The sequence below is a fragment of the Dipodomys spectabilis genome, unplaced genomic scaffold (assembly GCF_019054845.1).
Source record: "Dipodomys spectabilis isolate Male_0828 unplaced genomic scaffold, ASM1905484v1 ptg000051l, whole genome shotgun sequence".
Classification (NCBI taxonomy): Eukaryota; Metazoa; Chordata; class Mammalia; order Rodentia; family Heteromyidae; genus Dipodomys; species Dipodomys spectabilis.
Window position 1 is genome coordinate 12,185,541 of NW_024870728.1, and position 14,034 is coordinate 12,199,574.

The 14,034-nt window shown below is 45.8% G+C and overlaps 1 protein-coding gene across 5 annotated transcripts in view; it reads right to left on the reverse strand.

The window, feature by feature from the left end:
- Positions 1-212: 212 nt before the first annotated feature.
- Stk36 (serine/threonine kinase 36) overlaps positions 213-14,034 on the reverse strand; it is a 32,798-nt gene continuing 18,976 nt past the window's right edge. For 4 of the 5 annotated variants that reach the window (XM_042679361.1, XM_042679358.1, XM_042679359.1 and 1 more), the window contains 15 exons: positions 13,548-13,645; positions 12,932-13,037; positions 11,157-11,307; positions 10,660-10,787; positions 10,081-10,185; positions 9,021-9,119; positions 8,825-8,913; positions 7,982-8,045; positions 7,689-7,799; positions 5,699-5,773; positions 4,665-4,836; positions 4,264-4,411; positions 3,868-4,015; positions 2,274-3,020; positions 213-594 (listed from right to left, as the gene is read on the reverse strand). In XM_042679361.1, coding sequence (XP_042535295.1) covers positions 451-594; positions 2,274-3,020; positions 3,868-4,015; positions 4,264-4,411; positions 4,665-4,836; positions 5,699-5,773; positions 7,689-7,799; positions 7,982-8,045; positions 8,825-8,913; positions 9,021-9,119; positions 10,081-10,185; positions 10,660-10,787; positions 11,157-11,307; positions 12,932-13,037; positions 13,548-13,645 — 2,385 coding nt within the window. In that variant the 3' untranslated portion in view covers positions 213-450. The remainder of the gene's footprint in view (positions 595-2,273; positions 3,021-3,867; positions 4,016-4,263; positions 4,412-4,664; positions 4,837-5,698; positions 5,774-7,688; positions 7,800-7,981; positions 8,046-8,824; positions 8,914-9,020; positions 9,120-10,080; positions 10,186-10,659; positions 10,788-11,156; positions 11,308-12,931; positions 13,038-13,547; positions 13,646-14,034) is intronic. The other variant, XM_042679360.1, reaches the window with a different exon arrangement.

Sequence of the window (14,034 nt, forward strand, 5' to 3'; positions counted from 1 at the left end):
TAACAGGGGTGATGATGTTTATCTCTGTAGCCTAGAACTGAAACAGAGGCCTGTGTACTTATGAAAAAACTGCGGGGAGGATTTCAGGAACTTGAGAAAGGAAGCAGTCTTGTCAAGTAGAGGTATTTCCTTAAGGTCCCAGAGGCATGCTTCTGGGGGGTAAAGGCACATGATCAGATAAAAGACCCTTGAACATAGAAAAGGAAGAAATCTTCTCTGGCACCAACAGCAATAAAGTTTACTGGCTGAAATCATCCTGAATCTGGGGGGAGAAAGGGGCTCTAGACATAAATCTCTTCAAGTTTCTCACTCTCAGGTAAATTGGCAGCTTATCATTCTTTTTTCAGTTTCTTCAGCTCTCAGATGAGTTAGTGGCTTGTGTAGGAGAATAAGGAAGACTTGGCAACAGTAAGGCAATGAAGGCTGGAGGCTGGACCTCAGGATCAGGGATCACGTGTTGTGGTTTGGCCTTAGGAGATGGATGAGTTTTCTGCAGTGTCTAGCAGAGGCAGGCCTGGGGCTGCCATGAGGCAGTAACTGATTCCCCAGAGACAGCAAGGCTAATTTCTCACTGGCACCCAAGGACACCAGCACCTGTGGGATAGGAAAGTGACAGAACAGGATGTGAGGCTCAGAAACAATGGTGTCCATGGCACATGCACAGGATTCCCATTTAGTCTAACAATGCAGAGTCTGGAAAAGGAAGAAAAGGGAAATGGCTTTTGGGGACCCAGAACAGACTCAATGGGAGAAGAAAACCTTGGAGACATGAATCACCACCAGGATCCACTTCTAGTCTCCTTGGTTGTACCAGGGGCCCTTCGACTTGTTCCCAGGAAGAGACAGTGAAAGCAGCAAAGACTGGCAGTAAACCAGAAAGTATGATTCACAGACTTCCAGAGGTTCCAAACAGGATTCAAACTAATTTCTCATCAAGAACCTCTCTGACTACTTTCTCTACAGAGACAGCCAGAGTATTCTGTCGATTCTGTTCTGCATTAACTACCCAATATACATTGACTTTTTTTGTTCGGTTGTGAGACTTGAACTCAGGGCCTGGGCGCTTGTCCCTGAGCTGTTCTTGCTCAAGGCTAGTGCTGTACCATTTGAGCCACAGTGCCACTTCTGGTTTTCTGGTGGTTAACTGGAGATAAAAGTCACAGTCTTTTCTGCCTGGGCTGGCTTTGAACTATGATGCTCAGATCTCAGCCTCTGAAGTAGCTAAGATTACAGGAGTGAGCCACTAGAAACCAGCTACACTGACCTACTATAATCAGTGTTATCACAGATGTGACTTTTTTTTTCTTTTTCTTTTTTCCAGTCCTGTGGCTTGAACTCAGGGCTTGGGCACTGTCCCTAAGCTTCTTTTGCTCAAGGCTAGCACCCTTCCACTTGAGCCACAGTGCCACTTCCAGTGCCACAGCCACTTCGTGCATGCTAGGCAAGCACTTTACCAATAAGACCACAGATATGACTTCTACTGGACTCCTTAGATACTAAATCTTGAACAGAAGAGGCAGAAAGTTCGTGGTTAAAAGAGTACGGGCTAGCCAGGCACCGGTGGCTCAGGCCTGAAACCCTAGCTACTCAGGAGGCTGAAATCTGAGGATCGGGGTTCAAAGCCAGCTTGGGCAGGAACATCTATGAGACTCTTATCTCTAATTAACCACCAGAAAACCGGAAGTGGCACTGTGGCTCAAGTGGTAGAGTACTTGCCTTGATCTGAAGAGCTCAGGGACAGGGCTCAGGCCCAGAGTTCAAGCCCCATGACCAAAAAAAAAAAAAAGAAGAGCACAGACTGCACTCAGATTTCTGAATTCAAAAGTCTACTCCCACCTGCTTGCTTTGTAACCACAAGTTACTAAATTACCTGAGCCTCAGTTCCTCACCTGCAAAATTTAAACCAGATAATACTGCAGGTAATAAACTGCTTAGCATAATAAAAAAAAAAGATAGTTGGCTTCTTCATGGACTCCCAAATCTGGTCTTCCCTCAGTACTCTCCTGGCTCTAGAAGAAATAAAGCTGTGGTCTTTGAGATCTCAGGTAGGTTCTAGCCAGTAGCGACCTGTTCTAGCTCCCCTTCCTTCTCTAGGGTGAGAGATAGTAAACAGAAAATCCATCTCCAACACACTGCCCCCAAGTTTTGTGCATCTGGGCAAGAACACAGCTTGGATTTCTGAATGTCCCAATTCTATACATATAGACTATCTCAGAGAAATGTGAGCTACAGAAGCCTGGATTGTCAAGACTTACAAGTCCTCTGGGATGTACCTGATGGATGCAGGGCTCCTGTTGGAGGCTCCGGAGAGCAATGAGGGCGGCCTCCTTCACATTTGGCTGAGGGTCTCCACATGCCATCTCAAGGAGCCGTTGGGGTACTTGGCACTGTAAAAGCTCTTCTCTCAACCCCTCAGACCCTAAGTTGCCCAGAGCTGATGCAGCATTGCGCCGGATAGCAGCCTGAGGATCTCCAAGCAGCTGGGTGATACTGGGCACTGCAGTGGCTAGGGCAGGTCCCAGGGGACCAGCCTGGTAAGCGGCATTGCCCACAGCAAAGCTGGCACTACGACGTACAGAAGGGTCTTTGTCTCCAAGCCCTAGCAGCAGAAGGCTGAGCAGTCCGGTCTGACACTGTAGTGCCCCACGTAGGGTTATGTTGTGTTGAAGCAAATGTCCCAGAAGTCCATAAGTTCGGGCGCGCACAGTGTTCTCTGGGTGGCCCAGGAGACTGCGCAGGGACCGGTAGGATTCATCAGAACCAGCCAAGAGCTCTTGGATAAAAGACAAGTGGCTGGGGGACTCTACCCGAGCTGCATGGGCCAGCAGGGAGAGAAGGTCAGAGATCAGTAGAGGCTGGTCACTCAGGAGGGCAACTGAGAGGAATGAGATAATGGTTCTAGGTGAGGCAGCCACTGTGTTTACAAACTGGTTGAGAGAGGTGAGATCCATCAGGGCCAGTCGGGTGAGGAGGCTGATGGGCAGCTCCACTTGTGACAACAGAAGATGGCGGCAGCAGACCTAGGGCAAGAGAGGTTCAGGTAAAGGGAGTTCAGTGAGAGAGGTACACTGCAGGTATGCAGGAGAAGCCCTAAGGCTAAGAGAGAGAAAAGACAAGCTAAGGGAAAAATTACCCAGAGAGCTGAAGTCCTGCCCCACAGTATTCCCCATGAAACACATGTGGGGCCCAAGAGCATCGGCCTTTCCAAGTTCACCCCTGGCTTTGTAAGGACCTCCAAAGATCCAGGGTGTATATGCCAAGGATTGCCAGAGAAGTGATTTAGCTGTCAGTGTCTGGATCAGGATGTTCTCCCCACTGAGCTCGAAGAGAAACAATGGGGGCCGGGGAAGACAGAGAGACAGAGAGAGAGACAGAGAGACAGAGAGAGAGACAGAGACAGAGAAAGAAGGGAGGGAGGGAGAGATCAGCCCACCTTTAACCACATGTCTCTGTATTTGGGACTGACTGCTGTTTATACTCTCTCTCTTTTTTTTTTTTTTGGTTAGTTGTGGGGCTTGAATTCTGGGCCTGGGCACTGTCCCTCAGCTCTTCAGCTCAAGGCTAGTGCTCTACCACTTGAGCCACAGCACCACTTCCAGTTTCGAGTGGTTTATTCGAGATAAGAGTTTCACGGGCTTTCCTGCCCAGGCTGGCTTTGAACCGAGATTCTCAGATCTCAGCTTCCTGAGTAGCTAGGATTACAGGCGTGAGCCATTGGTGCCTGGCATATATGTAATTCTTAAGTCAAACAAGATTCTCCATTCCTACATGGGCCTAGGAAGAGGTCTGGAGGTGTTGGAAAGTGAATTACAGGACACAATCCTGGTCATCTTTCTCTACCTTTACTTCCTGTAACTTCCCAAGTACCTGAAGCAAGTGGGCTGCAACTTCTGAGTCCCTGAGGTCAGCCAAGATATCTACAAGAATGTCAGCATCCACATCCAGGGCGAAGGGGAAGCAGAGGAGCTGGCACACAGAGAGCACCACAACAGGGAGAAACTCAAACCCGTGAGGCCTAAGGATGGCAGTGCAGAAGAACAGACCTGGTCTTGCTCACTTACTCTTTTTCATAGTTCCCTCCCTCTCCTCAAATTTCCTTTCTCAGCAACCTCTTACCCCCCACTCCTAAGGTTTCCAGCCTAAGCCTTATTCCATTTCTGGCTGTATAACTCAAACTATTGGCTACTTTTCTCCTGTTCCTCCATCCCCCGCTCCATTACTGACTCTGGATCTTCCATTCTTCTTCCGCTAGCTCTGACTTACGCCTGGCTCAGATGATGCAGGAAGTTGGGGGAAAGCAGATGCTTCAGAGTAGACATGAGGATGCTTCCACGCTGTGACAGGTAGCTCAGACAGAACTGGGGTTCCTGGGTGAAGGTGGCAATGGCTAGGCTCAGCAGGGCTGCCATGCCTAAAAACACCAAGGATGGAGAACTAGTAAAGCGTGTTAAGAGACCCAGATGCCCCCATGTCCCCAAGCTCCCAGGGCCATAACCTATACATCCAGCTCCCTCCCCATCTTTGGGCAGCTACACTCTGATACCCTCCCCATAGCAGCAGCAGCAGCACATATCTCCACACACATTACTCCTGTTCTAGGCTGCTTCTTCTGAAGAGTGATCCACACAATGGTTTCTAAAAGGAGGCTATGCTAACAAAGATACCTTGAGGGGAGATCAGTGTCCAGTCTGGCTCTGGGTTGGGTGGGCTAGATAGTGACAGTTCCTCTTCCTGTGGAGCCCCCTCTGGTAGCCTCAGGGCCATGGAGAAGCGGTGCCACAAAATAGTCCATACTTCTGAGCTAGCCACATCTCTGATCAGGCTACCCTTCCCCTGTTAGAAACAACATGAAAGAGGAGGGGTGAGGAGGCAGAAGTCAGGAGTGCAAATTTCTGTTTTTATTCCTGTCCTTTACCTACAAGAGAGTCCAGAAATAACTTGTCCTCTCACTTAGTATTTCCATATTGTTTTACTGTCTTTTTGTTTGTTTGTTTGAGACAGGAAGGGTCTTGATAAATTGCCCAGGCTGGTCTCAAACTCATGATTATTGTGCTTTAGCTTCCTGAATGTTGGGATTACAGATACCCCAAAACCCAGAGTATTGTCTTCTGATCATACCTTAATACCCTGATCTTTCAATCCATGATTGTATACTGAAAACTAGGGAATTGGCTTGTTGGGGTTCACTTGTATCAAAGACCAAGTTGTGCATGAGGTCTATAAAAGAAAAATACTTAAATTTTTTAAAAACAAAAGAAGAAAAAAACCCACGACCACCAACAGGGATTCATTTGTTTCCTACTGGATGTCCATGGATACAGCTAAAGAAGGGATCTTACTTCAGGCAGGTGGGGCAGTTATAAGACACAATAGCCTGAAGGAGAGGTAAGCAACACATGCTTCTTCATCCTTATACTGAAGCTTAAAAAAAAAGGGGGGGGGCTGGGAAAGTGGCTCAGTGGTAGAGCGCTTGCCTTGCATGCTCGAGGCCCTGGGTTCGATTCCTCAGCACCACATAAGCAAAAAGAAAAAAGCCGGAAGTGGCGCTGTGGCTCAAGTGGTAGAGCGCTAGCCTTGAGCTGAAGAGCTGAGGGACAGCGCCCAGGCCCAGAGTTCAGGCCCCACGACCGGACCCAAAAAAAAAGGAGGCCCAGTTTTTCTCTCCTTTCTTCCCACCTATACTTAAATAGCTTTCAACCTTGGTAAGAAGTTGGAGGAGGAGGAGGAGGAGGCCATCGTAGAACCCACAGCTACCCGGTGGAGTCAGCCGGACCTGTTGGGAGACACACAAGAAATCTACCTGGTTTGGTGGAATATTTCTTTCTTGGCCTGGTAGAGTAGGAACTCTTCTGGACTTACAAAGCACATTAGTGTAAACAGATACAGAAGCAATGACAGTCTACAAAGATACTTGTTAAACAAAAGGTTGCCTAAATCATCTTCCTAGAGGTAGGAAACTAATTCATTAAAAAATTTAAAGACGGGATGGGAAAGTGGCTTAGAGTGCTTGCCTAGCATGCATGAAGCCCTGGTTTGATTCCTCAGTACCACATAACCACATAAACAGAAAAAGTGCTAGCCTTGAGCAAAAAGAAGCTGAGGGACACGGCCTGAGTACTGAGTTCAAGCCCCAGGACTGGCAAAAAAAAAAATTAGGGATGGGGAGATTTACTAAATAAATACATATTTAAAGGAATGGAAAGGGTATAGCTCAGTGGGAAAGTATTTGCCAAGCATGTACAAGGCCTTGGGTTTGATATCTACCACTATAAAATAAATAGATCTTAAAGACAGGTAAGAGACAATGGCAGTAGAAAGAGAGAATATTCCAAGAAAATCATAGCATATGTAAAAGTGGATAGGCATCAAAGGCCACAGTGTATTTTCTAAATGGTAACCTTTTTAATGTAGCCTGATAGAGTCCACAAGCAACAGATGGACATTGAAGTGCAGGCTAGAAACTACCTAGAAGAAATGGGAAGCCACTTAGGACACACAGCATTATTTGCACTGTGTATTAATTTTATTTTTTGTCTCTCAGTCACTACTGTATCTTCAGAGTCTGGAATAGTACAATACACTCAACATGTACCCATGTGTTCAATAACTATTGCTTGAGCAAAATAACCATATTTACCCTTAAGAAAGCTAACTCTGGTGGTAGTAAAGAGAAGAGACTGGAGCAATTTTTTGAATATCTAAGTACCAAAGACCAGAAGAAAGATGATGTGTGCATAAACTACGGCAGGTCAGTGTGTAGATAAAGACTTGAGAGTCAATTAGAAGATGGATTATATGGGACTTGGGGTAACCAGGTGGAGGGGAACAAGGGAAAAGAGGGAGCCCCTGTTTGAATCTTAGTGCTTTTCACCAGTAATTACCATCTCTCTGAAGTCAACTTCATGCCTATTTGGTGTTCTTCTAAGTGTGTTGCAGAGTAACATATGTGAATGTATAATTTATAAATTATGAAGAACTTTATTCATATGAAGGTGACAACAATGTGATTACAAAGTCTATCCTTACAAAATGAGAAAAAGTTCTAACGGTCCTGAAAAAAGGAAAGGGGACAATCTCTGGAAAGAAGAACGCAGAAAAGAGGCTACAAAATGACTGGAATTACTGAAGAATGCACAGTTAAGGAGAAAACGTGAGAAAAGCAATTGCAGCGTGGCCTCTGCAACAGAAGCAGAAGAGACAAAGCAACAGGAAGGACTTTAATCACTGAGCATGAGCTCCAGGAGGCAACACTGGCTGCAGGGAAACCTTATACCTCTCCTCCTTCCCTTCCCTGCTTCTTTCTTTAGAAGCCCTGTCGGTCATGGAGCTTGAACTCTCGGCCTGGGCACTGTCCCTGAGCTCTTTACCTCAAGGCTAGCGCTCCACCACTTGAGCCACAACACCCACTTCCACCTTTTTCTGTGTATGTGGTGCTGAGGAATTGAGCCCAGGGCCTTATGCATGCGAGGTAAGCACTCTACCACTGAACCACCTTCCTAGCCCAGAAATCGGAAGTTCTGACCAGATCAGGCTAATAGAGGCAAAGGAGAGGACAGAAAGGTCTCCTTGATTCCTTTTCCATTCCTTACTTTCCTTCAAGCTTGCTGGTATTTCGGTCTTTTCCCTGGAGTGCCGTCCTAGTGTCTGACACAGAGAAAATGTGTCTGGGCTTTCCCCAAAGGCCTCACCTCTGCAGGGGCAGATAGGGCATGCGCGGCTGCAGCAATCCATTCCCTGGGCTGGAGGTCAAAGGTCACTCCTTGCTGACCAAGCTGTCCTAAGAGACAGGCCGCTGCATTCTGTGGAAGATGCAAGGGAGAAGGGCTGTCCAAAAATGAGTGGTGTTTAGAACAGGCAGAGAGGATTTACATCCTGGTTCAGAAGAATGAATGCCTGAAGAAACAGCTGCAAATGGGAGAGTGACTCCTCACTCCCATGTGGGATGGATAGGGTAAAAGAAGGGAGTAGGTGGAGAACTCACCACAAGAGAGACGACGTGTGAATGGGTAAACAGATTAGCAACCTCACTGCTTAGCTTCTCCATTCTAGAATAAGGAGATAAAAATCACAGGCATATTGTTTTCATAGGAGGCAAATAAGGGGCTCTCCCTCTTTTTGGACTGTACTCCTTGCTTATGCTGCCTGTCCACTTCCAGAGCCCAAAGCGGATGGGAATCCAAGTCTGTTCTTTGTAGAGAAATCTTCACCATCTCTGTCCCAGACCCTCCTAAGTATGGGCTAAAGGGTACCACTCCCCACATTGTGTGCCATTAGCCTTATGCGTAGACTTCAGCAAAGAGATCTGACCCTAGCAGGGCAACTGTAATTTTCGCTACTCAGGAGGTTGAAATCTGAGTATTATGGTTCAAAAGCCAGCTTGGATAAGAAAGTCCATGAGACCCTTATCTCCAATTAACCACAGAAAAGCGCAAAGTAGAGCTGTGGTTCAAGTAGTAGAGTACTAGCTTTGAGCAAAAAACCTCAGGGACAGCTCCCAGCCCCAGGATGAGCTCCAAAAGAGACAGGGGCAAGAGGGGGAAGGGGAGATCAGAAAGGAACAGGGGACAGGGGGACAGAAAGTTTTTTTGTTGTTGTTAGTGGTGGTGGTCATGGGGCTTGAACTCTGGGCCTGAGCACTGTCCTCAGCTCTTCAGCTCAAGGCTAGTGCTCTGCCACTTGAGCTACAGCGCCACTTCTGATTTTCTGGTTGTTTATTGGAGATAAGAGTTTCACAGACTTTCTTGTTTGGGCTGGCTTAAACCGTGATCCTCAGATTTCAGCCTCCTGAGTAGCTAACAGATAGTTATTTCACCTTGTGACTTACCCAGGCGGCAGATCTTGGAGCCGAAAGACAAGGAGTGAGAGGAGGTGCAGTGCCACTTCAGTAGACTCTTCCCAATCTATTACTTTTATCTAAAACAAAACAAAACAAAAACAAAAACAAACTATCAGAACTATCAGAAAAACCTCTGGGTGAGATGGGGGCCCCTGTGAGATGCCTACCCATGTTGCTGGCCTACCTTGCCCTGGACCAACATCAACAGTGACTCCAAGGCCAAGGATTCCTGCCCTAGAAGACGGCATAGGCGCTCACTGGCATGGCAGCAGGAGTAGAAAACCTAGGGAGTGGAAGGAGTATGCTGGTGAGTGAAGTAGGTCAGGGTTATTAGCCTGGAAGGCTGAGCTGAAAAGCAAGCATGCCTTTCAACAGAGCTGGCATCCATACTTGAGGGTTGCGATGGTTAGTCTTGATTGAACAGAGAATCGAGGAGACTAGTAAAGCACACCTCTAGATATGTGTGTGAGGGTGTTTCCAGAGAGGACTAACTCAAGGTGGATGGTACATACTGCAGGTTGGAGTCCCAGGTAAAATAAAAGAAGAAAAAGGGAAAAGCTCAGGCATTCTGTTTCCTGGCTACCATCATGTAAGCATTTTATTCCAGCATGCCCACCCCTCCAGGATAAACTGGAATCTCTAAAATCTTTTTTTTTCTATTGTGAAAATACTGTACAGAGGAGTTACAATTACATGGGCAAGATAATGAGTACATTTCTTATCAAGCATTGTAGCCTCCTCCTCTGTTTCTCCTTCCCATCCTCCCCCTACTCCCCCCCCCCAATCCTCCCCCCTCCCCACCCAATCTCTAAAAGCTTTAATCCAGAATATTTCCTTTTTTTTTTTTTTTTTGTCAGTCGTTGGGCTTGAACTCTGGGCCTGGGCTCTGTTCCTCAGCTCTTCACAGCTCAAGGCAAACACTCTACCACTTGAGCCACAGCGCCACTTCTGGTTTTAGGTGGTTTATTGGAGATAAAGAGTTTTATGGTCTTTCCTGCCCAAACTGCGATCCTCAGATCTCAGCCTCCTGAGTAGCTAGGATTACAGTTGTGAGCCACTGACACCCAACTACTTTTCTTAAGTTGTTTCTATCAGGTGCTTTGCCATAGTGATGGAAAGTCTGACTAACACAGGGGTGGGAAGAAACTTCTACTTCTTGCTGTGATATATTGAGACAGGGACACTGCTCAGTTCTGATTAACATGGCTAAATCTAAAATTCTAGCAACCATAGGGAGAAAGTACCTTGAGAAGGTGAAGGCATAGGATGGGATGCCGCAGGCCAGAGATGAGGGACGGCCTTAGCTGGCTGCTCTCTTCAGTCAGCTGATTTGCCAAATGCCAAGAGACCTGGGGAGACATATTTGAAAACTCCATCCCACTGATTCCAAACCTATTCCTTTTTTATTTCTAATCGACCCAGATTCTTAATCCTTTTCTAGTGCCTCTTTTCAGGTTTACAGGAACCTCAGACCCCATTCTATTCCCAGTTTCTATGGCTAATGAATGTAGAGCTGAGTCTTGTCCTAGTTTGGACTCTGTGTGAACAGGTACAGAGCAAGCTGTTACTGGGCAGCACACAAGGCAAACTGAGTCCTGAGTTCTTGGAGAAGCAACTGGCTGCCATGCCACCTAAGCAGTTTATCACAGAGCCCTTTCCCTTGCCAGCTGGTTCAGGCTCTGCAATTCTGGCTACACTGTGTTTAGCAAATGTTTCAATACTGAGAGAGCCATAGAATCTCTCTCTCTTTCTGAGAGAGAGGGCCAGCTTCTTCAACTTCTCTGGCAACTGGGAAGAGAAGAACAAGAACTTGTAGCTGAGACCTGCTCCTTGGCGTCCCAGCAGTTGGGCAGTCCTACAGGAGCAATGCACATGGCTGCCAGGGCACAGGAAAAAGCTCCAGGTAGATCTTCACTCTGCTCCCTCAATGGCTGGCTCACTTGCGGGGCTCCTACAGAAAAAGGCAAAGAATGCAGGGTGAGGTCACGTCTCTGTTTTTTCAATTTACAATTATTGAGCACCTACCAACCATCAGGCATCATTTAGATAATGGAAGGAGGAAGACCAGAGCCAGACCTATATAACAATAAAGTCAAGAGAACCTTCCCTCAAACTAGGGGTATGGCTCAAGAGATAGAACCCTTGCTTAGTGAATATGAGGCCCTGAATTCAAACCCAAGTACTGCCAAAAAAAAAAAAATTCTGGAAAAAAATAAGCCGTTGATTGTTAAGTTGAATTGGGGTGGTGTAGCTCAATCATAAAGTGCTTGCCTAGCATAAGCAAGACCCGACTCCACTCTTAGCATCCCCCTTTCTTCACCTGGGGGTGTGTGGAAAGGGAGCTGTGGACTTGTCAAGCCATGAAGAAGCCCATCCAACACAGCACGCTGGGTGGTCAACAAGCTGGAGTAAAAGGCTTTGGAGACAGTCCGGCTGTTCCCATCCATGGCTTCACACAGTACAGCAAAGCACTTGAAGGAGACAAAGGTAGAGGTAATGTCAGGGCATCAGAAAACTGAACTCAGTGTTAAGAACCAAAAATATCCAAAGAACCCCTTTAAAAAGAGGATCAAACCCTTGAGGATAGCTAATTCTATACAAGCTTTGCATAGTCAGTATACTATCTGTCTTCCTATTTGAAAGACATGAATTTCAATGTGGATTTTATTTTTTTCTTCTCTTTCTATTCTTCCCTTTCATTTCCCTTCTTCTCTTCTCTATACCTTCCTCTTTCTATTTCTTCTCCCTCACTTTCTAGTTTTTTGGGTTTTTTTGAGATTTGGTCTCATCTCAGTATGCAGACTAGGTCACCTGAAACTTCTTCCTATACAGACTGGCCTCAAATGAATAATTCCCCCTCCCAGCTTCTTTAACGTTGGGATTAAAGGTGTATGTCACCATGGGGTGAACGCAGAGTTTTTCACATACTAAAACACATTCTTTACCACTAAGCTACATTCCCAATCTTTCTATTTTCAAATCAGCTCCTCCTTAGATGATGTCTCTCTTCAAAGTATAAACTATGGGCTACAGGGATAAGGATTCAGAATTTCAAGAAAAGGGCTAATTATCCCAAACTCCCTCTGCTACTCATCGTACAATGATACGAGAGTTGAACAGTAACATGAGCAACTATTAGCCAAAATCTGTGTTAGATAGTCAATAGCTGGGGCTGGGAAGGTGGCTCAGTGGTAGAGCGCTTGCCTTGCATGCATGAGGCCCTGGGTTCAATTCCTCAACACCACATAAGCAAAAAGAAAAAAGCAGAAAGTGGCCCTGTGGCTCAAGTGGTAGAGTGCTAGCGTTGAGCTGAAGAGCTGAGGGACAGTGCCCAGGCCCAGAGTTCAGGCCCCATGACCGGACCCCCCCTCCAAAAAAAAAGATAGTCAATAGTTTCTGACTAGAAAGTGGGGAATATTAAAGTAGGATCTCAGACTAAAAAAGTATGGAAGTTCTATAGATGGAGGCAGGAATATAGCCCAGATCTATGTTCCCAACTGCCAGTTTGATTGGTCCGGCAAGTGTTAACTTCTTGCCTTCTGAGATCAGGGACTCCTGAATTGTTTTCTCATTCACTCCTCTATTCTCCTTACATCCGGAGTGTAGGACAGGGAACTGACATAGTTCACTAGTCTTCACAACAAATAAAGCTGGGAAATACTAGATGATCAGCGACATTTCTATTTGTGATCCCCTGGTAAATGCCAAACTGCTTCATGCCTCTGAGTGTTTAGACATTTTGTTCATTGTCTGAAATGTCCTCCCTATTTTCCTGTTTCAGCCACCTGACAAACTGCTATGCACTCTTCAAATCTTAGAAGAAATAACTTCCTTCTTCAATAGTTCTTCCAGGACTCTTCAAGTAGCATTATTGGTATCTTCAGTGGTGCTTCTGTATTGTATACAAAGTTCTGGTATGTTTTTTTACATTCCCCTACTTGACTACTGTTAGTCCTGTGAGGTGAGGACTTTCTCTTACCCATGTGATATACGGCACATGGTGGAAATCTAATTCAAGTTTGTGGTGTTAACTTGATATGACACTTTACAAGTCCTAATAAAGGGGATGCAAATCTGGAGGTGGGAGTAGATTACCATAAGGCTGTCCCTTCGAAATGTCTGCTCAGAATCATCTGGTTGGGCAAGTAGTTTCCCCAGCAGGTCCAGAAACAGGTTGGCAGCTTCCTGAAACACCTGTAGGCTAGGGAAAATGAACTATGGTTTCTTCTTATCTTTATACTAAAAGCCCAGGTAGCATGAATAGTCAGGCTGAGCAGGCAAGAAAATCTCTAAAAATGGAACACATCAGAATGTTCCCTCCTTTCTTCCTGACTGAACACACACACACACACATACACACTGTTTTTCTCTTTTTCTTTCCTCTCTCTGTCTCTCTCTTCTCTCTCTTTCTCATTCCTGTCATAGATACCACCAAGCCCCTTTTATCTCATTTTTCATATCCTGACCTTGTTCCTTCCATTTAGGCCCACTGTAACTGCTGATTATTAGAGCCTTAAAGTCTTGGGGGTAAAGTTAGAAGTGTTTCAAGATCCCTACAAAGACTAGCTGAGTTTAGGGCCACTCAGCTGATCCCTAACTCTATCACAAATCACAGCTTATTCTCACTTGGTCTCTTCCTAAGGAGGAGGGAAAGAAATGAAGTAAAAAGTGAAGCCAAACTAATTGATAGAGAAAGTTTCTTTCAGCCCACCTGTCACCAGTCTGGGTCCTCTCCAAATTGAATGAACAAGCAAAATAGGCCTGAATCACAGCCATCAGGTCCCGTAAGAAAGACCCATACCATGGTTGCTGCCAGGGAAAAGGAAATAGAGAATAAGGGCAATGTAAGGGGTAGAAACAAAGATTACAAAATAAAATAAACTTGAAAAACTCCACAGCAAAAAGGGTATAGATAACCAGTCAAGTAAACCTAACAGGGACAGAGGAAGAAAAGTCTGAGCAAAGGGACAGTCAAGATAGAATGAAGTGCCAGCTAACAGGCCATCACAGCCTGGAAATGTTGTCTTATTTGGCCTGAACAGCATTCTGAAGTGTAGGAGACTCTTTAAAAAATAACAATAACAACATCAAAAAAGCATATATTTTTTAATTCCTTAAATTTGCCCAAACTTCTTACTAGCAGTGCAGCATTCCAGTTGCCCTAACATGGGTTCAATAAACTCTGACTCTGGAAGGGT